General features: G+C 42.5%; 2 protein-coding genes across 2 annotated transcripts in view; one reads left to right on the top strand and one right to left on the bottom strand.

Annotated features, from left to right (window-relative positions):
• Positions 1-4,588: 4,588 nt before the first annotated feature.
• LOC135492464 (trophoblast glycoprotein-like) lies at positions 4,589-6,663 on the bottom strand. The gene has a single exon (XM_064778966.1). It carries the CDS (start codon positions 6,661-6,663, stop codon positions 4,975-4,977), a length of 1,689 nt encoding a protein of 562 aa, XP_064635036.1. The 3' UTR covers positions 4,589-4,974.
• Positions 6,664-22,268: 15,605 nt separating this feature from the next.
• Positions 22,269-26,125, top strand: part of LOC135492091 (gamma-aminobutyric acid type B receptor subunit 2-like) — a 111,638-nt gene continuing 107,781 nt past the window's right edge. The window contains exon 1 of the mRNA XM_064778263.1: positions 22,269-23,053. The gene's annotated coding sequence lies outside the window, so the exon portion shown is untranslated. The remainder of the gene's footprint in view (positions 23,054-26,125) is intronic.

Raw genomic sequence — 26,125 nt, 5'->3', positions numbered from 1 at the left:
ATGGAACTTGTAACATGATTCAGCAGTGTCAATTACATATTGTGCAATGCTGCCGTCAGCTTCACAGAGTAATTCGATTGGATCATTTGTATAACTATCACCACAATAGCAGGATATCCGAGTATAGGTGAGGAAAACCGGGCTACTGATGTTTAATTCAGAACTGCAGTTTTCCAACTGAAACCATCATATGGAATATTCTGGCCACCTCTTTACTACGTCAGCAACCATAACGAAAGCCATTGTCAGGCAGAGTCATGGGGCTGAACTCCTTTCCACGGCCAGTAGCGTCATGGAGGTATATCTCCAACCCATCATTGTCATTTTGGGGGTGTTTGGAAACATCCTATCTTTTCTCATCCTCTCCTTGCCTAGTTATAACAAACAATCCACCTGTGTTTACATGAAAGGAATGGCCATCTCTGATTCTATGTATCTTCTTCTTTATGTAATGCAGCGGACAGTCATCTCCATTAAAAACAAAGAAATCCGCACATTGGACAACTTCAGGTGGCTTTGTAATCAATATCTGTTTTGGAGCTACTATGCTGGAATCACATCGGCTTTAATTCTCCAAATCATGTCCATGGAGCGACTGTTTGCACTGTTGTTCCCCTTGAGAGCAAAGTTGTGGTGCAGCACGGCGAAAGCGAGACTTGTTGTTGTAGGTCTGTTCGTCGTTCTGGGCGTCATTTTGCTGCCTTCAAACCTATCTCGTGTTAGACAAGAGAGACTCGCCGGGTGGCTCTGCCCATTTCACTTTCATGGAGAAATGGCGGCAATTTATGACCATTTCGTCTCAATTTTCGACGTTTACATGCCCTTCGTCCTTATATTTGTAAGCAATGTTGGAATTGTACTGGTCCTGCTGATCAGCGAGCGACGCAGGAAAGACATGGCAATCGACGCGAAGACTTCTGCAAATAAGAATGTTATCCGCATGCTATTTGTGGTGTCCTTAGCCTTCATTATTTTGAAACTGCCCGGAAAGGTCCGCAATGCTCTCTGGACATATCACACTGGGGAGGTTACGCACTTGATCACGGCGCTACGCAGATTCTCTGTGTCTTTCACTGATATCCTAGGCTACTGCAATTACGCCTTCAATACATATCTCTACATATTGAGTGTGAGGAAGTTCAGGCAAGATCTTAGGGTCGTATGCCGATGCGGGACAAGCAACGTGGGAGAACGAGGTTCTACGATATCATAAAGTGTCCGCAGGAACAGTAGACGAGCTCGTCGAGGACTTGGTTATTTTGTGCTCGTATCTCGTATCTCCTGAATGCGTTTTTCAACACGTCTCGTCCAGTTTTCGTCCGTGCAAATACGTCATCTTTAATGAAAGGGCGTATGATTTGTTGCTCTTCCTTCTTTTTCGTTCTTTCCAGGATAAGTATGTGCCACTGCCTTTCGTCTTTTTGCACAGCGCATATATGGGCCATGTGACTCCGTCTACCACCGATATAACTGGTCCAGGTTAGAATTAACCAAGACCTCTCGCTTGTAGATGTATGCTGCAAAGTGTCGCTTGGATGATCGCCAGTTCATCGGGTACGTGTAGTAAAATCACTAGCATATGCTTCCGGAACGGTTGGAACATTGATGCCATCATCATGATGACGGAAAGTAGCACTGGGCGGCACTGTGGCCTTTCCCTCTCGGCAATATCTGAATAATTATTAACCCCAAATAAGTTTTCAGCGCCCTCTCCCTGCCAGGCGTCCTGTTGCCATCTTTTATAATCTGAATATTTTGACGCCTCCCAAGACATCCAAATGAAACCATTGGGTGGCCATGGGTGTCCTCCCGCCAGAAGTTTTCGCTTTGATCCTTTAACTCTGACTATCTTTACCGCCATCTTCTTCCAAGGCAGCCAACGGGTACTTTGGGATTGGGGACGGTATAAAAAATTCTCATTGTACTCTGCTTCGACCTGCTTTGGGGCGGTTTTGCCATTACTTGATCATTTCTCTTGTTAGCAAGTCTATATTCGTTATGGGAGATGCTGTACACAATTGCATCATTTCTCTTGTTAGCAAGTCTGTATTCGTTATGGGAGATGCTGTACACAATTGCAGTGATTCGTAATCAAATATCTGTCTCACGATATTCGTTTTTAAGTGTTGATGTCGTCAGTTCTGACCAAAATCAGTCAATGCAATCAGCAGTAGACTGCTGGCTCTCCTTGGGAGAATTGGCAGGCCTTCAACTTTGGCATGTGTATGTTGTTATCCACTGCTAGCATCGGTAAGATCTCTTTGCACATTTGAACCAAAGCAGTGGTTTTATGTAATTTCAATGTGTGAATTCGCTGTTACACCGCATTCTCTGGTCAAATTGACTGTCACATGATTCATGGGTGTCTTCTATAATCAAAGCATCATTAAGGCTGTTGTTACATAGACCTCACGTTTCATCGACTCACGACTCATTTGTCACTTGTCATTCGTGACCTGGTGAATGGACATTGGAAAACCTATTGACCTGTTCTCATTGAAGTGAATTTTGTAAGTTTTGCCCGCATTCGTCGTCTCACGTCATTTCATGTCATTTCACGAGTGAGGCGATGAATAGACATGTTCATTCATTGTGAAATGAGCTGGCAAAGAAAGTGGACGTCCATGTGCATTTGTAGTGATATCGCCTTCGAAACTGTGAGTATGGCTACTTTTCGGCATTTTCATCAGTTTACACATTGATACAATAGCTAATTTCGATTGGAAATGAGAAACAATAACAAAAATGCAGCACTTTTATGTACCACATTGTTCTCGTCCGTCGCCTCCGCTTTCGTTTTCTATTCTTCATCAGGAGCAGCATGGCTGCCATCTTTTCTTCTTCTGAGTCCATGTGCGTCGCCGAGAAAATCCAAGTGACAAATGAACGAGCGAAAAGTGATCTGTATGTAAACCGCCGCGGTCACTCGTGACAAGGAGTGACACGTGAAAATGGGCCGTGATTCGATGAAAAATGTGGCGTGAGTAGCTCATTCCTATGTAACATCAGCCTAATGCGTTTCAAAATAGAGACACACGTTGAGAATGCAACTGCTCTACCAGGATGAAAGAGGTTGGATTTGCGATGATGTCAGTACATCGAAATGCAGCCACACAGTTCGTCAGGGCAGCTTGCCGTTCTAAACCATCCACTCCTCTCAGAATCCAAGAATGCGGTCGCGGCTGGACGTGACCCTGGACACCGTGCTTGAGGTTCGAGAGTATAACTACTCTAACATGGTGGCCAAAGAGCGACGCCTGGGGCGAACAGGACGAGACTATTTTTATTGTTTCTCCCGTGCTGTTATACCGATACAAATCATTATGATGGTGATTAGTGACTAGCCTTCGGTAAATGGTAGAATTAATCGGAGAAGTCTCACCATTTATCGTTAGTTACCCATTATCATTAACTTCTTGAGGCGGTTCCTGGAGTTCGTAGATTGTTTGGGTGCGGTGACATTTCCAAGATGAAGAATATTTACTATGATTGATGAATGATTTTAAAGAAATTAGCGTTTTCTGTTATATATATTATAGAATATTTTAACAAAATATAGAATTTTCTGTTTGTGATGTCATCGCGAACAATTCTACTTTAATCAAACGTGTCATAGTTCTCAATTTGACCGACCACCGAGTTGACTGTCGAGTTTCCCTTTGTGCACGGAACACTCCAGCACAGACCGACCACTTTGACCAAGTTACTGTTGGAGAGTTCCCCTTTGAGCACCAAAGAAACCGGATTGACCACCATTTACCCTTTGCTCATTCGAGCCTGTTTAGCCATGTTACAGTTTAAGTGTTTCCATCGCTTCCGCATTGACGCCTTTCGCCCTCCGAGTCACGTCACATCACCGTCAACCAACTGGATGTGGCAGCGTGATAGTGCATCTGCTATTTCAGGAACAATAGGGTCGATAGTGCTGGTAAAGTGCAATCATTATGTGTGGCAAGTGGTCTTACCGGGTTGGCCATGTGGAGCAGCATGCATCAGTCGTAAGGGAGGCTTGACCAGCCTAATCACTAAAGAGTTGGCCTAGCTATTTCAGCATGCCTTGACCATTGCCTCTCTCACTCTCATAAGTTTGTGTTAAGACTGAATATGAAATGGCCATTGGTATCAAGAAAATAAACCATGGAAGAAAATGGTCCAGCTCATCTTAAAGTCTCGGCGTATGATACCTGGACAACTCGATCTGAAAATTTGCCTCTGTATGTACGAATCCATTGTGCAAAGTCCCTTATGTTACAATCGCAATTGAAAGTCGTCAGCAAATACAATTATGGCATTCTTTTTCCTCTGCAAGGCACCACCCTCTACAAACATGATATTGTTGTGATGAAGGTAGACCTCCGCATTGGTTAGTTCAGGCAACGAAGTAGTTTGAATGTAGCCATGGGTCGAGTTTCGTGAGATTTTTTAGGTTCCTGAGGAGAGGTAAATGGCGATCAGGAAGATGAGTGCCTCTCAGTTACATGTCTTTCAGTGAGTACTCTTAGTCTTCGTGAAGAAGGCGACCAGGGTGTCCTCATACGTTGGTAGATCATATGCATTTACACCATTTACTATTTGTACTTAGAATTCTAAGTCCTTCGAGGAAACTGGTCGAGTTAGAGCCATCTAAAAGTAGTTGTAGCTGCCCGTTGTAAGATAAATCCAACATTTCCAAGCTCGTTATGTCAGAAAAACCACCCGGTTTGGTCCTTCTTGACCATTTAAGTATAAGATTTTAAGATTGGACAAGTCCTCAAATGTACCCCTGGTTATCACGGTTATAGTATTCTGTTGGAGGTCTCCAGGTTGACGAGTCCAGCAAATGTTCTTCGCACATAGCATTGAGTTATGGTCAGACTCGTTAATGCCGAATATGGAAAAATCAGAGTCCAGTTGCTGACAGCCAGGCGGTGGGTTGGTCAGTTGTAAATTTTTCGAGTCCATACGGTCATGTCGGTGATAGTGTATGCTGTAAAGCTATCTTTGATGATCTTTAAGACAGACACGCAATTCCTTCCAGAAACGGTCACGACTGCGTTCAAGTGTGGTAAACCTGGACCCAGTGGTTGGCCATTCAAAGCAAGGACATTGCAGTCTCTTTAGCTCCTGCGGTAACTGGTGTTTCTTCCTCCTGAAGAGTATCAGCACGAACTTCATGATGTTTTCGATCCCGCCCTTCTCAGATATCTCTGGCCAATGATTCTCAAGGAATTCATCAGTCACAATGACGAGGAAAGCGTCGACTTGGAAACTGAAGTCTTTGACCTGCTTCCACATTGGTGTGACCTCCGGTCCTGCAGGCCATTGAAGGGTGATCTTCATAGGGTGAAGTTGGAGATTGTCATCTAGGTATTTGTTTGCCCACTTATTCACGGTTTCGTCTTTGTAGTTGAAGATGAGATATGCGCCAGTCTTGCCCTGATGATGTGAATTAATGTTGGCTATTGGCATCAGAGGATCAGTGTCATCTTGGAGTGTTGGTTCAGGAATGGCCACTTCCCGTCGTTCCAGCATCCAATGGCGGATGTTCAACCGATTGCAAAATAGGACCGTTACAATTGCAGCTATGATGAAGACGAAACCAAGGATAAAAACCAGAGCAATGAGAGCAACATACTGATTGCAGTGCCACCAGTCTGTAGTGTAGGTCATCAACCTCTTTTCATACCAATTCTGCGGTCCAGCACATTTAAAAGTCTCGGCGTTTAAAATCTGGACACCACCAGCTGAAATGTTGCCTCGATATGTCCGAATCCATTGTGCAAAGTCCTTGTTGTTACAGTCACAAATGAATGGATTCCCATCGTGATCGTCAGAAAAATAGATTTTGACATTCCTCATCCTGTCCAGCGCATCCACGGCAACAAACATTATGTTGTTGTTTTGGAGGCTTACTTCAGCATTGGTAAGGAAAGGTAGCGAATTGGTTTCAATGTAGCCAAGGATGTTATCCTGGAGGTTGAGTAACTTGAGGCCTTTCAGGTTCCTTATAATAGGCAGTTGGCGGTTGCTAAGATGAACACTTTGAAGGTTCAGCTCTTTGAGTGAGTACTCTTGGTCTTTAAAAAAGGACACCAATATATCCTCAACAGTTGGCAAGTCATTCATAAAGATCTCGTTTAACGACAGCACACTTAGTTTTCGAAGTCCTTTTAGGAAACTGGTCGAGTTCGAACCATCTGGAAATAGCTTTAGCTTTCTATTATTTGATAAATCCAATGTTTCTATGTTAGGAATGTCAGCAAATGCATTTGAGTCAATGATCGTTATTTGAGTAATTCCTTCTTGGTTTTTTAAATCTAATTTCTTAAGATATGACAATCCCTCAAATGTGCCCCTGGTTATCACGGTGATAGTATTCTGCCGGAGATCTAGTGCCTCTAGGTTGACGAGTCTAGCAAATGTGCCACGCGCAATATTAGAAACAAAGCACTGAGTTATGGTCAGATTCGTTAATGCCGTGGTGCTCAAGAAATATCTGTTATCCAGCTGTACTGGCAGTCCTGGCTTACAGTTCCATATTCTTATATCGGTGAAGTTAGTTCCGTTGGCCCACAAAGCTGGGAGGACATCGTCGAAGGCAACCTCGAAACAAGACACTTTTCTTCTGCTGTAGACAATGCAAGGTAAGGAGGTGGCGTCGTAATCTGTTCTGTTTTCTGGCATGACGAATGATGCCTCAAGTCCAGCGAGCAATAGGAAAAGGGCGAGGCATGAGTACGAAGTTCCTCCAATAGGATGCATCTGAAAAAGGATGGAGTTTACTCTGATATTACGACCATATTTATGCTGTGGTGATGTACAAACAGTTATATAGGCCTACCTACCTTCTCGAAATCGAAATGTGAATAATAACCTGACTATTTATCATTATTCGTGATTGATAACTATATAGATCATCAATATAAGACATAAAATTGATTGTGAAACTAAAATACATGTAAATAGACGCACTTTAGCGATAAAGTTCAACCAAACGACTGCCGTATCTCGAAACCCTTGACTCGCCATTTCGGGCGATTGTGAATGTGCTCCACTTTTACTCCAGATCTCGTCTGTGGTCACCGCACGTGAGCTCACGTCAGAACGGTACACATTCAATTGACTCAACTAGAGTGGGGGAATCGATTTGGGTAACGATAGACAGCCGAGTCTTTTATTGCTGGAAAAATGGAGGGATCCAAAAGTGCTTTACAACATTCGCGATTCTAATGTGTCCTGTAACTGAGTAGATGTTATTTAGATGATCTAGCATACACGTAATGATCGTGTATAGTATTGTCATCCCAACCTGTCCTCGTTAGCTGAAATAGACACATGTTGATGCTGGAGGAAACTGAGTGGGCCGAATTGGACTAGGATTACGATGCCTCAGTTGGAACAAGCTGACGAGCTGGCGGCTTAACCTAATAGTTCCTGACGCCTGGACGCCTCTCAGCCTACGGCCGTAGTGACAAATTGCTATTCAGGTTTGATGTACGAGATGATTAAGTGATTGGTTATAAACTACTGTGATGTCTGCTACATGCACATGAATCTTTTAGCGCGGGATCTGGCCTAATCTTCATCTTAACACGGGTTTACACTAAATCATTTGTAGATGGGAGGTCGATTGGGATCTTAATTAGACAGATAACTTCTTTTGGGCATTGGCACTTTCTGCAGTAAACATGTAATGGGAAGATGTACGCCTCATCCAACAAATGTGTGTCAGTGGTGGCGTTCGCCAAAATACTTATAGTTGCGACCTTAAACTAATGAGTTTCAGATTCCCTGGTACAGCGTCTTTGATACACTGTGTTTGAAGCTTTGCAGTTGATTCAGCAGTACCGGGGAGGCTCAAAACGGCAGGCATGGTTTGAAGCTTGACCGCTGAATGAACAGCACCCAAACTGCATGAGACGGCAGGCATGGTTTGAAGCTTGACCGCTGAATGAACAGCACCCAAACTGCATGAGACGGCAGGCACAGTTTGAAGCTTGACCGCTGAATGAACAGCACCAAAACTGCATGAGACGGCAGGCACAGTTTGAAGCTTGACCGCTGAATGAACAGCCGCCAAAACGATATGAGACGGCAGGCATGGTTTGAAGCTTGACCGCTGAATGAACAGCACCCAAACTGCATGAGACGGCAGGCACAGTTTGAAGCTTGACCGCTGAATGAACAGCACCCAAACTGCATGAGACGGCAGGCACAGTTTGAAGCTTGACCGCTGAATGAACAGCCGCCAAAACGGCATGAGACGGCAGGCATGGTTTGAAGCTTGACCGCTGAATGAACAGCACCCAAACTGCATGAGACGGCAGGCACAGTTTGAAGCTTGACCGCTGAATGAACAGCACCCAAACTGCATGAGACGGCAGGCACAGTTTGAAGCTTGACCGCTGAATGAACAGCACCCAAACTGCATGAGACGGCAGGGACGGTTCGAAGCTTGACCGCTGAATGAACAGCACCCGGTTGCACTCGACGGCAGGCACAGTTTGTCTACTTTACAGTCGACATGGTCGATGGAGTCTCTGGTGTTAGAGGCCTTGGTCATTTATCGTATTGGTCTTGAAGACCGTCTGTACCTTCTGCAGCTAACTTTGAAAAGACCATTAAAGATAATTTAATAGCCACGCATCCATTTTAAGCACCAACGTTATCTGCTAGCACTCTTTCTGATGCAATAACCAGATTTTAAAATATTGCGACAAGTAAGGAAGCCTGAACATAAACCTATCATATAACATGATACCTGTAAGCTTGTTAGTGAATTACATGATTACGTTCCTGTACCTTGCATATCGCGGTTTTCCTTTCGCTTGTGTCCCATTCTAGAGTAATGCATGTATATATCTTAAATGGTAAGAGGCTTGGAATGATTCAATAATAAGATTTACTGGGTGCTTTATTGGGGAAAATGAAGTCTAAATCAGGAACTGACACACATAGATAACATTATGATATCAATGCTACCTTCAGGGACTTGGAATGCATTGTAATCAACATCTTATAAATTAATCTGCTGATTCTCCGCTCAACTTACGTCAGTTGAAACAAAGTCTGTCAGTTATAGAGACTGTCGAATCCGTCAGGTTGGAACTAGCTGACCTGAGGTGTTGGACTTGTGAGGACAGTCGACAGCCTATGATATGATGCTGAAAGCCCACGGTTCTATGGTTCCTCAGCACCTGTACCAGGCAGCCTGGCCTTGAATTGGGCATGTCACCGCAGGCAATGGATTTGACTGGGCCGTGCGAGGTCGTTTCAATGAAAAGGACGCACGCCACTGCCGTACCCGTACCTGAGAAAACTTGCCGTTTTAGGCAGATTTGCGATGATTGAAACAATACATCTACCTCATAATTCATGTACTCGAACGCCCGGAATCAGTATGTGCTGGAGTTTGAAAAGTTTGGGTGCGGGGTACGATAATGATGATAATGAAAATGTTTACATCTGTACATGGATGATTAGATAACAAGACAAGGAAGAAGAAAAAAAAAAAAAAAATTCGGCAGATTCACCGGGGGTCGAACCCATGACCAGCCGATCCACAGTCAAGCACCTTCAGCGCTGAACCGTCAAGGCTTTCATGTTAAAATGGAGATTTTATTCGCCTCTTATATGCGGTATGCAAACGAGCGCGCCACAATAGTGACAAGGTCGCGCAGGTGGCAAAGTGATTAGCCGAAATAGTTCCAAGTAATCGTATATTTCGATAGTTGTACACATTTTTCTCAACATATCGTATGTATATACCTCAGTGATATAAAATATTATCTTTGCAGTTGATTTAACGTTTGAATGACCTTTTTTAAAAAGTTTTTCAAAATCGAGGTCAGCAGGGTCAGACACAATCATTTATTGTTTTGAAAGACTCCGGCAGGGTCAAAAGAAACAGTTGTTGGCGCCGATGATGTCAGCAATATGGCGAATTTCCGCCCCACCCGTGAGATTTGTTCTCGTCACGTCATGAGCACATTGAACTGCTAGTGAACCGTGCTCAATATGTACCGGCTACCGCTCTCTCCATCATCAACGACGATATATGTCGGTGCCGGCCGTGCGAGGTCGTTTCAATGAAAAAGACGCACGCCACTGCCGTACCCGTACCTGAGAAAACTTGCCGTATTAGGCAGATTTCCGATGATTGAAACATCTACCTCATAATTCATGTACTCGAACGCCCGGAATCAGTATGTGCTGGAGTTTGAAAAGTTTGGGTGCGGGGTATGATAATGATGATAATGAAGATGTTTACATCTGTACATGGATGATTAGATAACAAGACAAGGCAGAAGAAAAAAATTTAAAAAAATTCGGCAGATTCACCGGGGGTCGAACCCGTGACCAGCCGATCCACAGTCAAACACCTTCAGCGCTGAACCGTCAAGGCTTTCATGTTGAAATGGAGATTTTATTCGCCTCTTATATGCGGTATGCAAACGAGCGCGCCACAATAGTGACAAGGTCGCGCAGGTGGCAACGTGATTAGCCGAAATAGTTCCAAGTAATCGTATATTTCGATAGTTGTACAGATTTTTCTCAACATATCGTATGTATATACCTTAGTGATATAAAAGATTATCTTTGTAGTTGATTTAACGTTTGAATGACCTTTTTTAAAAAGTTTTTCAAAATCGAGGTTAGCAGGGTCAGACACAATCATTTATTGTTTTGAAAGACTCCGGCAGGGTCAAAAGAAACAGTTGTTGGCGCTGATGATGTCAGCAATATGGCGAATTTCCGCCCCACCCGTTAGATTTGTTCTCGTCACGTCATGAGCACATTGAACTGCTAGTGAACCGTTCTCAATATGTACCGGCTACCGCTCTCTCCATCATCAACGACGATATACTTATGTCGGTGCCGGCCTGTACAGAGGGTTCTGAGGCTGGCGAAGTTGATGTCGGCATGTCGTAAACACATGATTTGTTGTAGTTTGGTCTCTTATTCGGCAAGAGTTTTTCTATTTCAAGTTGCATCTTGTTATCATTCGATGATATTCTACAACAGTGTGATCAGTTATGCCGGAACCATCACTGACTCCATGTTGAAAACATCAGTGATGTGAATATTTTTAGTTTGCATCATGTCATTTAGGCTTATCAAAAAGCCTTGCTGTCATTCAGCAGAAATCATTTAGAACATTGGAATGCTAACACGCTCCACTAAGTGACACTCGAATGAATGAGCAAACTCGATATTCTAAATCAAATAGTGTCTGAAAACTGTTTACTACTAGCCTTAGGCAAGATTGTTTAATAATGGCAGTTACATAATACAATAAACGCTTCTGAATGCATCTCGTTATTCACTTGATGGAAAGTGAATGTGTACTCTGAGATGTGATTGATTTCGTCTAATCGTCTTCCAAGAAAGAGGGACTATACTATTAGCTTACCACTCCGCCGAAGTGTTGATTAGCCCAAGTATAGAAGTATAGGCTTGCCGTGGTACAGTAGAAGAGCAAATTAGGCCAGGTTTAGAAAGACAAGGCTGCGGTGGCATTCAACTGTGAAAAGATGGGTTCCTAAAGGCGTAGTCTGGTCAACTGGCCCACAACGGCCAAGTGTAGCGAGATATGTGCGCTCCTTGTTTCTGGATCAGGCTTAGAGACAATGCAGTTGTACAGTATAAAAGCATTATATAAGAACGTACATTTCATTTCATTTCAGTAAAAGTAACATTACTGAGTAAAGAAACCCTTTTCTTTTAGATATTCTGGTAGAGGCCAACGATTACTTTGGTAGCCACACTACGTACGCGTAGTCAACTTTGTGCAGTTCGATTTAAAAGATAAACAATTTCTTTCGTGGTTCGGATGTCCCCGAATAAATCAGGAGCGAGTTCTGCCTCGTCTTGCCAGAAAATGTCGCATCGACTCCGAGTTCCTTGCTTTCATTCTATGCCAGAAAACGTTGGTTCCATAGTTTTACAGCTGAATCAAGTGTATTACTTATTCATTTTATTCCTTCATTATTTATTATAGTGACTAGTGTACACAAATTATATACAATTAATTAAACGAATACAAATAAATAGAACACCCAGCCCTCTTGGGCTTATTAGTCACTTTAAACAATTAATATAATACTGTGCGGTACATGATAGGTAGTGTAAGATTGCAATGAAAAGATAATGTACTATTATGTGTCGATACCCCAACTGCAGGCCTGAGATGAGTCCCATTTTTACTGAATTCCGTTGACTGCTAACGCACTGTTGTGTGTTACTATAGACTGTTTTTAGACGTGGTAAGTGAATAGAATGCGAAGCGGCGATTGATAAACCAATACTATAAACATTGTTCTGTTTACTCCTCCCGTGCCGGGGGACGCGTCCGATTGAACTTATACACCGTATGATGAGTTCTATGCCTGCTGGCATAGCAATGCATTAGCTTATTCCAGAACTTTATTGGAATAGTCATCACCCAAAGCACCCTTAGCAGTTCCATACGATTTGATGGGATCCTTGCGAAAACTCAGTGCTAATATCTGGTTTGCTGCTCCGAATAGAAGCGTACACAATACTTGTATACCAAATAAGGGTAGGATAAAGTGATGGTTCACCGTATCACCTGCACCACATGAAAACCCATTTTACTTAGAAATCGCGAGGCTATATCCGTTTCTACTCTGTTTGAATTGCAAATGAAGATTATTATCTCAAAGAAATTTGCAGCATGTGTACACGGGCCTCGTTTTCGCTTTATGTCTTACAGTTGCTTAGTTGAAGTGTTTACGTTTGCAACTAGTATGATATTCATACAACTGACGCTGCAGATGAACATGACGACTAATTTTTTATTGGGGAATTTCTTAAAATGATGCTGATGCTATAAGGTAGACTGTCATGAGGTATAATAATAACTCTGCCTGCTGTGCTCCAAAACGATTGCCATAATTGAATTTCAAGATGACTTGGCCTACTTTGGAGAGGGCGGCAAATCAACGTTGGTAGCTGGAATAAATCGTACTGTTTAGATTGACGATTTCCACTCGAGTCGACGGGATTTAGCACATGCTCACCATGAATGCTATCCCACGCTAACTGTCCACATGACTTAAAACATGCAGCGCATGTTCAATTAGTGCTTTGGCCAATTTCAATTATCCTTTACAGATAGAATTTCAATCATTGATATGATTTCACAGCGATCTGGCGGTTTATCTCACAAGTCGGATGACTGGTTAAGATCTTAGCCAAACTTCCCACATCGCTGGTACAAATTCAATCAGACTCGAGGGGAAATAATATAATTCGCGTGCTGTGAGAATCATTCCATTGACGCCGGTCTGGTTTCTGCGGATCCTTCTGATTATTACTTCGATGGCGTTACTTTTGATATTTCAGTTTTGTCATGTCAGGGTCTTAAGACTCTGGTCATGTTAACTCTTGTGTCAAAAGCGAAAGTGCGCAATGTTTATGTTTCGCACGTTCAGGTATGCCGAGTCTCCGGATGTCTGTCACCTGAGGCCATCCAGATGATCTCTGGACGACTACACTCCACATGCAGAATGTACTTCATACGGTTGCTGCGTACCGTCGACTAACATTCGATAGCATCTCCTTGGGAAACCAATCTTCGAGAGGGGTTTACTATCAAGACTAGCTTAAGTCGTATTTATAGGTCGGTCCGGCGAGTGTAACACAGTTGCCCACAGCAGATTGACGCCAATTCTAATGGTGGCAATAGGCCTGTGGCAGGGATATTAATTTCCGTTTGTCTAGTGCGGTTGGGCCGCTGCTTTCACCAGTTGGCTATTGAATCAGTAAGGACAACCTGCAGTGTCGCTTCCTCTGCCCTGTAGCAGAGCGTCATCTGTAGGTCACCAACGGTTACACCTTGCGTCTCCAAACACCGAGCTCACTGAACTTGATGATATACTAACATTCTATGAAACTAAAATAGGTATGTAAAATGAACATCATGTCATGTTAAATAAAGTAAAGAAACAGAACCCAAGAAGATATATGAATGAAATACTCCAATCGCAATGAGTGACGCATCTACGTTTATAACTTATTTCCATTTATTATACCATAATTTGGCAGTGTAGATTGGCCACAGCTTTTTGTTCAGTGTCTGTATAAATCTGACAGTGTAACCCATTCTTGATCAAATTATGATGGAGACTCTCGAAAATGAGTGAAGAAGTCATTTGGCATGTGGAACTTTCTCGACTTCTTTTCTGTTGATGCATCAAATGATTTGTGAAAATGCTCGCGAGCATAAAACACTCTAGACGTCAATTAGATGCGCTGATGCCACGGTACAAAGAAAGAATTAATTGTTTCAAGATTTCGTTTGTGACAGGCTCTCCTCTGAAAAGATAAGTGAACGAAGGGAAGATACTTTCAGAGAAGGCCAGAGGAAGCTTTCACGTACATCATGTACTTGCTTCAACAGAGTGCATGCATGATGAATTGCCGAATATTGTTGATCCCCCAGCTAACCTAAGGTGCAGCTCTAGTCTCTATAGTTCCTGATGTGTTAGGCGTAGCTCTCGTCTCAATAGTTCCTGATGTGTGAGGCGTAGCTCTCGTCTCAATAGTTCCTGATGTGTGAGGCGTAGCTCTCGTCTCAATAGTTCCTGATGTGTGAGGCGTAGCTCTCTTCTCAATAGTTCCTGATGTGTTAGGCGTAGCTCTCGTCTCAATAGTTCCTGATGTGTGAGGCGTAGCTCTCTTCTCAATAGTTCCTGATGTGTGAGGCGCAGCTCTCGTCTCAATAGTTCCTGATGTGTTAGGCGTAGCTCTAGTCTCTATAGTTCCTGATGTGTGAGGCGTAGCTCTCGTCTCAATAGTTCCTGATGTGTGAGGCGCAGCTCTCGTCTCAATAGTTCCTGATGTGTGAGGCGTAGCTCTCGTCTCCATAGTTCCTGATGTGTGAGGCGTAGCTCTCTTCTCAATAGTTCCTGATGTGTTAGGCGTAGCTCTCGTCTCAATAGTTCCTGATGTGTGAGGCGCAGCTCTCGTCTCAATAGTTCCTGATGTGTGAGGCGTAGCTCTCGTCTCCATAGTTCCTGATGTGTGAGGCGTAGCTCTCTTCTCAATAGTTCCTGATGTGTTAGGCGTAGCTCTCGTCTCAATAGTTCCTGATGTGTGAGGCGTAGCTCTCTTCTCAATAGTTCCTGATGTGTGAGGCGTAGCTCTCTTCTCAATAGTTCCTGATTGGTGAGGCGTAGCTCTCGTCTCAATAGTTCCTGATGTGTGAGGCGTAGCTCTCGTCTCAATAGTTCCTGATGTGTGAGGCGAAGCTCTCGTCTCAATAGTTCCTGTTTGCCAAATGCTATTTGGTTGGTATTGCTATTTTCCGCCATCATGTTGTTCCATTCACTTCTTACAAGAGAGTCAAACCGTGTCTGGGTGAAGTAAACTAAACATCGAAAGTTCCTTGTCTGAAATGGTTTCATTGCATTGCCTACCAAGGTGCGTGGACAGTACACGGACGGAAAGATAATTAGGCGACGAGGAGAACAACCTTTCAATTTAAACTCGTTAGAATTCAAAGGCCAGACGCACAAGAATAACAAAGTCTCATTTCGAGTTTATCGGAAATCGATGTCTGCTTCGACTACTTGAGATGTGTTTCTATTGTGAGCGGCGATCTTTCGTGACCTGAGGGGTGATATGGACGACAAGTCCCTGGTGATGGGGAAAAGACCCGGATGATCACACCTGCGCGACCTAATTGAGCGCACGTGAAGAGATTAAGCAATCTTCGGTGTCAATCCCTCGTCCTTCTCACTGGCGAGCATTTCGAATGCGGCTGGTAATGAGCTATCGGTTGTATCTAAATGTGTTCGGGTCTCATCATAGGGGTTGCTATCCTGGGTGCCTTTCAATTAGATAATTGGCAAGCTCATGGGTAATGAGGTATCATTTGTTCGTCTTGATTATAGTTTCTAGTTAAAGTACATTTAATAGACATATCAACTTGCGTTTATCTTCTGCCATTTTCAAAAAGGAAAAGCTTTCGGCCTCTCCTGCCTGCTCAAGGCCAAACGATTCTACTGGTGAAGAGATCGATACTCAATGCCGAGGTTAAAGCATGTTTATTGACAGACGCTGCCATTTGAAGCTGCGTTGGCCATTATAAGGAGTTACATTCATCCGATAGTAGGTTTATTGCACCCTGGAGACACCAAAGCTTCTCTCAGTCAATACAAAGCTCTTCCGTAGAGAGTATCCATAGCCTTTGTTAGTCCGTTTTATGAGTCTACTCCGGGGCACCGGAGACTCGAATTTACATAAAAGGCGAACCTTTCTGTGGTTGGCATTGGAAATAGTCCTGTTAGGGGCAATTGGTAATAATCAACACCTCCACAAGAGTACATCGTACTCAGACGTCTCCGGAGGAAATGTGTCAAATGTTTTTATTTTTTTGTAAGAATTTGACTCTTATATTCCCGGTACAGGAATTCTCCCCTCGTTTGGAACACTTTGGGAATGCTCCTACATATTCTGCAGAATATCGATGAACCTATTCCATGGCCAGGTGACATCTCATTTTGTTTCTTCCCACAAGGCATTGCTGTTGCTGTATAGTGGCAAGACGACTTGATCCTTTCATTCGGAGATGAAATATGAACTCTTCAATATTTGAAGTCCAGGCTCCAGTCATATGCCTGTAGATCAAGGCTCACCAAAGAAAACCATGATGATTTATCAGCGTAAGCCGTTGTTCGTCTATCCTAAACAAGAATTAGCGTTGTCCATCAGTCATAAACAAGAGTCGGCGTCGTGCATCAATCATTAAAGAGAGCACTGACTTATGACTGACGCACAATGTCGGTAAGTCGACATGAAGAAAGCACGCTGAAGCTCAAACAGAAGTGCTAAAGACCAGACTCGGTCGAATCGCCTGACCGCTTTAGTAGGAAGTAGGATAAAGTAAGGGCAAGATCAGGATATGACACAGCCATGAAGCAGTTCCCTCACGGTTCCATGTTGAATCTTCCAGGTGCGTGCCTCTTGTCTAGTGATTATCATCGCTCGGGTACCTGGTTAGAGAAAGCAACAACGACTGCCTTTTTCAGTCTTTACTTTATAGTTCTGCCAACTCTAAGTGCGAGATCGTGACATGACTTCACCATCAAGCAGTCTTTTCGCAGCGCACGATTGCCTCCAATCTCAATAATGGCCGCCTTTTTCGGTGCGCAATGTGCAGCGTTCTGCCAACAGTCTCACACCGTAAAGTAACCACAAGATCGTGATTTGACTTCACCATTAGGCAGTTCTCTCACTCCACACGATTGTCTCTGAAAACTACAGGTGCGTGGCTTTGCTTTACAACTCCGCACAACCATTTCAGAAAGCAGTGTCATCTATTATTAACCAAGCTTTGGTTTATTTGCTCTTTCTGACCACGGTACAATATCCAATATTCATCTCTGCCATCTGATTAGATACGCGCCGAAGGACAAGTGCCCTATCCATTTGGTCATGGTCACCTTCTCTTCGGCCGTAATTGCTTTTTTACCATTCCTTTCTTTACTGAGAGCCATATTTCATGTTTGTCCGTCTCATTGTTATCAGTCGGTGATAGAGTTTCTCTACATATTTCATGTTTGTCCGTCTCATTGTTATCAGTCGGTGATAGAGTTTCTCTACATATTTCATGTTTGTCCGTCTCATTATAATCAGTCGGTGATAGAGTTTCTCTACATATTTTGGCCAGAGGTAACTTTTTTATTAAGAGGGACAGATGGTTTTTCTAAATTCTTTATTTTTTCCATCTGATCGATCTTAGTCGAAAGGTCAACCCCCAATTCATTTGGACATATCGAACGATAGTCGCATCTTTGAGCGAATTGTCCTTACCATTGTTCCTATTATGAACAGCCGTTTTCTATTTTGTCCTCATCCACTGGTTCTTGTGCCTAACTCTGTGTGTGTATTGAGCATACACCATTACGATGCATCACCTCCGAGCTCCACGCTTCAGTGAATGCATCTATTATATACATCAAAGCCTCATTTCTGTGCATGTAGCGCGACAGATATATGATCTCGACTCGCTTCTGAATCGCCGTGTAAAAAGCGTATAGCAGCAAGGCAGAGACCGGAATATGATCCACGAAAAGTTTCCAAGCCTAATGGTAGCTTAATACAAATACGACATCAAACACCATGTTAATCGGTGAAAAACTCTGCCTTCCTTATTGCTTGCATCCCGATGGGTTTTTATCGTAATGCGTGTAGTACGACATGACTCTTTGAAAATGCCTCTTAGCGACTCTTTGTAGTTGTGTTACTGTTTATCAAAGTAGGTAATCAGCCGTAAGCACAGGATAGAAATAATATGCACTATTAGAAATCTATCCTATCTTCACAGTTGTGATAGTTGTTGCTGTATGTAAAGCCAACTTCTTCGGGGGGAGACCGTTGTCCATCAGATATTACCTGTGTGTCAAACAGATAATCAGCCGTGAGCATGTGATAGAAACAATATGCACCTTTTGAAACACATTCAATCTTCAAAGTTGTCATAGTCGCCGTTGTCTGTGAAGTCAGAACGCTAACTTAATCCGGTAGAGGCCGTTATCATTCTTAAACTTGAAAATTTCAAATATTCGGTTTGTGTGATGAAAATTTTCAAGGTCTCTGTTGTCAGCCACGAGATTATCGATATTTTCCCTCTTGGTTCTTTGTCGACCGGAGCAACCTGCGATCGGCGATTCCTATAGCAGCCAATAAGTCAGAGTGAAAACCAGATTCATTATTGGAAAATATGACACTCGCCTTCGATTTGCGGCTTTGTCTGGTGTCGGTTTCTACTGTGTCTGTGGCTTTCCGCGACTGAGCCACGATATCACACGCTATCAGCAGTTTGGGAGACCATGTACGTATCTTGATGAAAACGTAACTGAGATTGTGCCATGCACAATGCCAGCGCGTGCACGGAAAATGCATGATTCGGTGTTAGCCGACCTGTGGCACCACAATCACTGATTATGAAGGCTGGTTTCTAATTTTGACCTTTCCCTTGTCATGATTCACGTGTCGCGTGTCGCTTGTCACGAGCATGTTCGTTAATCGATTCTGACTCGAAGGCAGTACATGAAAATGATGACGTGAGAATGAGACGTGGCATTGTGAATCCCTTATCGTCCGCTGTTTCGAGAATGACCTGCTCGATCCAAAAGTGACACCTTACACCATGACAACGTAAACTTTATATAAATCGCTGGTTTCCTCTTGCTGAAGGTTGGTTCCTTTCAGCACGCTCAGTTAGCATATGACTTACCACCCTTATTGTTTAGAGTGCTTCCTTTACGAGCAGAATGTCAATCAGCATTCTGTTACTTCATGCGAGTTACCATTCTTGCTGCTGCACCAATCGGCACAAGAGGTCAGCAGGAAGGCCAACCGCCATGTTTCTCTTGGCCACCATGAACTCATATTTGAACCAATAACAGTCTCTGGCGGAATAATCTGGTCCTAAAGCCCTGTAGCAATCATCGAACGCTTTGAAAAGGCGGCTAAATATCAACTCCAACCTCACCCGAATGGCAAACTATTTCGACCTCTGCATAATTCAATTATCACAACAATCGAACAAGTCCTGGTCGTTTGTCTTCCCGTGGTTTGGGACTCTCGGATAACAAGTAGTTCACAGCCTGGCGCCTGCAGCCATGATTGAACATGGAATGGCTTGGATTGAACATGAGATGGTTGAGATTGATTGGCTCATCAGCTGTCAATACTTGTGAAGATGATATTCAGAAATGGACAAGAATAATTGCTTACAATCGATGTTCCAGTTCAAGTTAATGGCTTTGAGATTGAATTTGAAATGTAATCGATTTGTGAGTGAGTGAGTGGCCTTGGAATTTAACACTGGCAACTAGATACCATTATAATAACCCTAAGTAGGTCTGCACTTACATGTGCGGGCTGGAGGAATTAAAGGTCCCACTACTCCACCAATTTCAAACAACAGGGTTAGACTTACCTGTTGTTCGATTAAGCTCAAATTTGGTATGCACTTACCTTGGGGTACACTCAAGGAGTGTGCCAAAAAAACACTTAAAATTCCCAAGTGTTTGGGGGGGGGGGGGGGTATAAGGGTTTCCAGTTGGTCACATAACTCCACCAAACTAGGGTTAACCCTATGTCTTACAGGCATTGGACTATGACGAGGGGGGTAGCCCTTGATGTTTCCTCAAGACCCCTAAAGAAATCAGTAGAGAAATATTGCTCCTTGTACTCGTAAAACGCTCTATCCCGCAAAGTACCTGAAAAGGGACAAAAAGGGAACACCTCTTATTCACTCCTCCACCAGGTGGTGGACTAGTGGGACCTTTTGGTGGAGGAGTGGGACCGTGTTTACCTTTTTTGGTCCCACTCCACCACCATTTCAAGTACATACATACCCATACATGTATGAGAGATCGAGTATATTCAAGTTAACTTCATAGTTTGTGGATGGAGTTTTGTCGCAATGGTAGTGTTAGATGAACAGCTGATTTGTGATGTGTTGTTAGACAGTAAGATGCCACCCCTATATACCCCGAGTCTAAACCAAAACCTTAATAAATAACCGTTCAACTTCCACTACGGGATGATCCATAACTTGTAATCTGACAATATTCTTAAATGAAGAGTCAAGTCATCATGAAACTGAGAATTGATTCTCGTCTTTATGAAGAATTACGGAAACATGGCATCGTGATCAGCTTATGCATGCTGAAGTTCACATCAATGTTATCAACGAGTTGCCATCATTATTTCAATGGAGGCAATCGAACGTTGGACGGATCCCTCGTTTCAGCTCTTTGGATAATTTGTAATTTTCCAAATTATGCATTAGATGAAATTGGCGGATGACATAGAACGAAACGAAGCATCTAATTTAGAGAGTGTTGAAAGGATTATGGGAAAGTTGCTTCGAATTCAATTCAATTCAGCGCATGAAACGCATGAAAGCCGACAAAACTGGACCCTGGGGGTCTAGAAGTAGGCAAAGTACGTTTATCATGGCATAATATGTACCAAGGCAGGACACCTAGTACCCCGTATTGTCCAAGACTGTGCAACTGCATGACTTCCAAGGATTCGTACCATTCTGATCTCCATATTATCCTCTGTTACATCAATGAGCAGATAGGTATTATCTTGATGACCGAATGGCCATTACTAAGATTGCATATAAGAATGTGCGATGCGTGATCTCAGACAATATCTATCGGGGATCTACTTAATGTGAGTGTTGGGATTGATACAGCACGAAGATTCATTAACTGCAGCTTACACATCTAGATTGGTCTTACTTTTATCGTTTTCATCGAAGATATATGTACCTTTCTAGATACCTTTATCGTTATGGAAGATATAATCAAGCACCAAGTCACATTCGGTCAGGGATCACAAGGGATAACTCCTATCATGGTATGTGAGAATATGACCTTTTGAAACCTGTAAAGCAGTGTGCTGTGCATCTAAATGTACGCTTTCAAAAGTATTTCCATTAAAAAAGTATTTTGCCGATGACCACGCTGGATTTGGTTATAGATACCATGTTACCGACTATTGAAAATGAAAAGAAAAGAAAACCTCTTGCCACTGCATCATGAAATGGCGGCACTTATCCACCTTGTTGTCCGCCTGCAAATTGTTCCTGAGACACGCCAGTTTTTGTGGCATTTCACATGAATCACTGCGCGCGCAAGTGGCAGGTGGGGTAAAAAAGGTGAATCGAGATGCTGCGGCATACTCCATTATGGGTAATGCTCACCGTGATTGGATGATATTGGTTGTATTATTGAAGCGAGCGCGGAAATATATGGACCTGAGACGATGACATTGAATTGCCTTTGCAGCAACAAAATGCCATTCAAGTTGAATATAGTTCTTAACTGTGACGAATGGGAGCAGAGCACTATGAAGGTTTAACCCCATGACTGATTCTAAGAAAACAGGAAGGTTATCCGGTTGGCCCGTCACTAAGAAAAGCTACAATTTTAAAACAGCAAGAATAGGCATAAGGAGAATGCATTGCTGCACAAACTATTCAACACATTGGGCAAATTATTCCAAAAATGAACGAAGTCTGAAGTACCTGTACTAAATGTCAAGTTGTATTTGACTTAACATTGGGACTAATCGTTCCTATGCGTTTCATGGTAAAGAAAACGCAAGAAGCCCATGGAAAAACGAACCAGTGCCAGGTCTATCGGTTTAGAGCGAGCTGCACCTGTATCCGAGGTCGCCAGCGATGGTAGCTGGTGAGGCGAGTGGCTCCCGTCTCACAACCGCCACGGTCGATGGCGATGCGAGTTACATCGACGATCGTCGGGGCCATCCACACACGAGTAAATCGGATTTATTGAGAAAATAGAGTTGGCTGCAATTTGAAAAGTATCATCAGCCTGGTCAGTTTGGATTCAGAGTTATTTGGACTTGCGACAATGTTGTTGAGATTTTCACTGGCTTTCTGGCTTTACTTGAATGACATTCTGTATTCCCGGACCTGGTAATGAGACACTTCAATGCTCTAGCTGGCTTTCCTGAGAATAATGAAATTCGCTGTCATCGGGTAACGGAGGTCAATTCCAAAAACTTCTATCTGCTGAACTTGTCATTTCTGTTGGAGTTTTTGCAGTGATGCTGCTCTGACAAATCTATGCGTTGAGCGGTTTCGGGCAGTATAATCCGGATGCGAAACTGATATAGGAAAGTTGTGAAAGTTTGAATTAAGTGGATAGAAAAGTGACAGTTTCTTTAATTGAAGATTAATGTCCAAGTGAACTGTTAATTCAATCACGGATCATAGACATTTTTTCCTCTCGCAGCTACCAGAGTACTGAACGAGTAAGGTTATCATCATTTTGACAGTTGTAGCATTTTTCTCCAAGACTAGATATATATCCAAATACCCGAGTAATGAAATAGCATCGCCCACAACTCTCACACTTCGAAACGAAATGCAGTAGTCAGGATTTGTCGCTTATTGAAAATGGCCTCTTCATAACGATTTACATGGATACATAGCATTTTCAGTCATCGAGGATATCACTTTTGGATAACAAGCCGAGGGCAACAGAGACAAATTGTAAGTATCTCCATTTTAAATTATTTAAGCTTTCAACAATAGAAAGACAAATTATTGCTTTAAAGTACATTGTGTGATTCAAACACCACGGTCATGGACATTCGTAATCATCGATGTGTTGAAGTGAATTTGACTGAGGATAGAATTTACATGTAATTTGTAAGTCAGTTAATCCTCTTTACTTTACAACTTGTGGGGCGATGCGTTGTTGACCTTTTCTCAGCTTCACTTAACCCCTTATTAATGAGAAGAGCCATATGTACTAATATTGATTCAGTGTGGAACTTGTTGATACAACTTCCTCAGGTGATCGCTTATCAATAGCCTTCCAATGAGGACTGAAATCTGTCCTTAAATGCACATTATTATCGATGATAATATGCCTGGCGACCCATGCGAGGTTAACATCACAACTCCGCAACAGAGGTGATATCTGCTAGGTGACCGAATATTCATCTATCGAAATCGATTCTTCAGTTTCACTTCGCAATCAAATCAAAACCGACCCTTTGACGAAAATGCTCTCATGGTTAACACTATTATTCAACAAAAATTATGTGTGTTACGATGGGCCTCCTTTGGCAATTTATTCTAAGCGTCTTTTGGAGAAGTAAAATGCGAAAGTGCAAAAATCAAACTTAGTTTTAATTTGGTGACAAACCTGTATAATTATCAATAATGCAATGAATAATTACAGCAGCCCATCAATTCATGCACTTTCCCCACGACACTCCGTTAATCTCCGATAAGTTATCGGAAAAACAGCGATTTTTAATAATACAGCTTGACAAAACCACGATTCGCTGATTTGATTAGAAAATCCCAACTCCCTGGAGAGTTCTAATGATATTTTCTTGAAATCTATCAACGATTTACGCAATCAGTTTACGCCCTGCATGACATAGTCCCACAAATAACAAGAAATCGTTTTGAAAACACAGCTTTCGATTCATAATTGAAAATCTAGCAATTCATAATATGATACAGATGTTGGTTTAAGTGATACATTTGTGATTTTAATCAAAGAAAAGTGGTGACTGTTGATTTGAAACGCTTGATTTTAGATGGAATGATGGTTTTGCGTGTCAATGTGTTATGAGTCATTTGTACTGCAGGCGACGCTTGATTATCGCGACGCCGGTAGCTCCGTTATAAATATGCAACACTGTTTTGAGAGTGAATAATATCGTCCTGATAAGACTGTGGCCTAAAGGTGCACCACGTATCTATAGCATGCCTCGTGGAGAATGATACTCATGTATGTTATTGTCACGTCCTCGCAGAGTGACATAGCGAGTCTTATTGTAACATTGCGATGTACTTTTATTCGTAAGGAAGATATTTAGTTACACGTTGGTCAAATGATCTTTAGACAACGCCTGTTGTTTTGTAAAGCTTTTACAGTGAATTGCGTTTTCTCAGCACTGGCATGGTGAAGATGTCGAAATTTACGCGAGTTGTAGCGTGCTCCGTTTAAAAATGAACAATCTTCAGTTATGGACGCCGAGTGTTGAAATATGCATTTTCGTAATCGACACGTTAATGTCTCGACCTCAGTTGTATTGACGCAAACTGTTCCCTGTTGCCTTGGTTTTTAGCAATTACGGCGTTTAGCAACATTGCTCCCTGCCATGTTATTTCAATAGAACACATTAAGGACATTACGGAAGACTTTTGGCTGGCACTTCAATTAAATATCGGGAAAATTACCCAAACTTGACGATCGAAACTGCCTGATCAGCCATTGAGGATTAAATGAATTGGGTATTACATGGTTTATGGTAACTAAAGGCATAAACAGTAGTTTTTGTAGCCCAATTTGTGTCGCGAGAGCAAGTATCAACCCGCGTGTGATGGGCACATCTCTTCTCCAGCGGTTTGGTGAAGTGAAAGAATCGGCGTTTCCGCCGGCAGAAAGGATTAGTAACGTTGGGGACGTTATAAGGACGCTTACCCTTCTGCATGTGGCCTATTTATCCTTCTGCCTCCAAAGCAATCATCCCTACCTCTAATTTACCCCGTGGAGTGCTCTCTTCTGCAACTCTGCCAAGTCGTCGAGTTGGTTCGCCTGCTGTCAACGTCAAGGTATATTTACCTCTTTAGGGAACATCTCATCTAAGGCCAGTGCTCCGGAAACAGAGCAGGCACTGAGCAGAAGCCTTGCTGCTGGTAAATTGCCACTCCAATTCCCGTTCGTGACTTTGGGGTGAGTTCCATCTCGAGGACATTGTACTCTCCTCCCTGCAAGTCTGCTTCACGGTGTTCAACTTCACGGTTCATCTTCACATGCTTGCAAACTACTGTCATGTTATTTCAAGCTGATGCCTTGATGCGTATGTCTGGCTGCCACAACGTAGTTTGACAGATATATAGGTTGGTTGTTCTCAGAACGAAACCGTCAGTGTTTACAATAACATACTCAAAGGTGCTTCAGGTATAAAACAGCTAAGGATGCCACTTCTGTTTATTATTTGTTTTTAAAACAACACACTGCAGTTTAATGGTACCATGCTCATGCAGGTATGTAAGTCACATATTGGCTATCAAATCGGTTATCAGTTAAGTTTATAATACTATGTCAAAATCAGAATTGTCATTTTCAACCAGATTTCCTAAGCATAAGCTACTGTATCCAACATATAATTTATATCTACCCAACAGAGATTCTATGTTGGACGCGAACGTAAATTTTACGTAATTGTTACTAAACATAGAATTTTTTTTGTTGGATGTCCAATATGCAGTTAACGTTGAGCAGATGGAAATTAAAAAATTTTTTTTCTAAAACTGAAAAAACTGATAAAACGCGTCTTAATTTTTGGGCCCTTTTTTGAAAATTATTCTGGAAAAAATTAATATCTCAAATTTTCATGGAAAAACAAGAAAAACAGAAAAACACTTTCTTGATTTTTTTCTCGTTATTTTTGAAAAAAATCCACGTAGAATTTATCTTGCTCTTACGTAAATTTTCGTAAAATATACGTTAGGCACATTTGCCTGGGTAGCTCTGAGGCTAGGGAATGTTGATCAGCCAGGTACTCTACTCTACTGAGTGAGAAATACATGAAAGAA

This window comes from Lineus longissimus, chromosome 8, assembly GCF_910592395.1.
Source record: "Lineus longissimus chromosome 8, tnLinLong1.2, whole genome shotgun sequence".
In the NCBI taxonomy this organism is placed as follows: Eukaryota; Metazoa; Nemertea; class Pilidiophora; order Heteronemertea; family Lineidae; genus Lineus; species Lineus longissimus.
The sequence above is the reverse complement of the archived record's forward strand: the minus strand, read 5'-3'. Positions and strand labels throughout refer to the sequence as shown.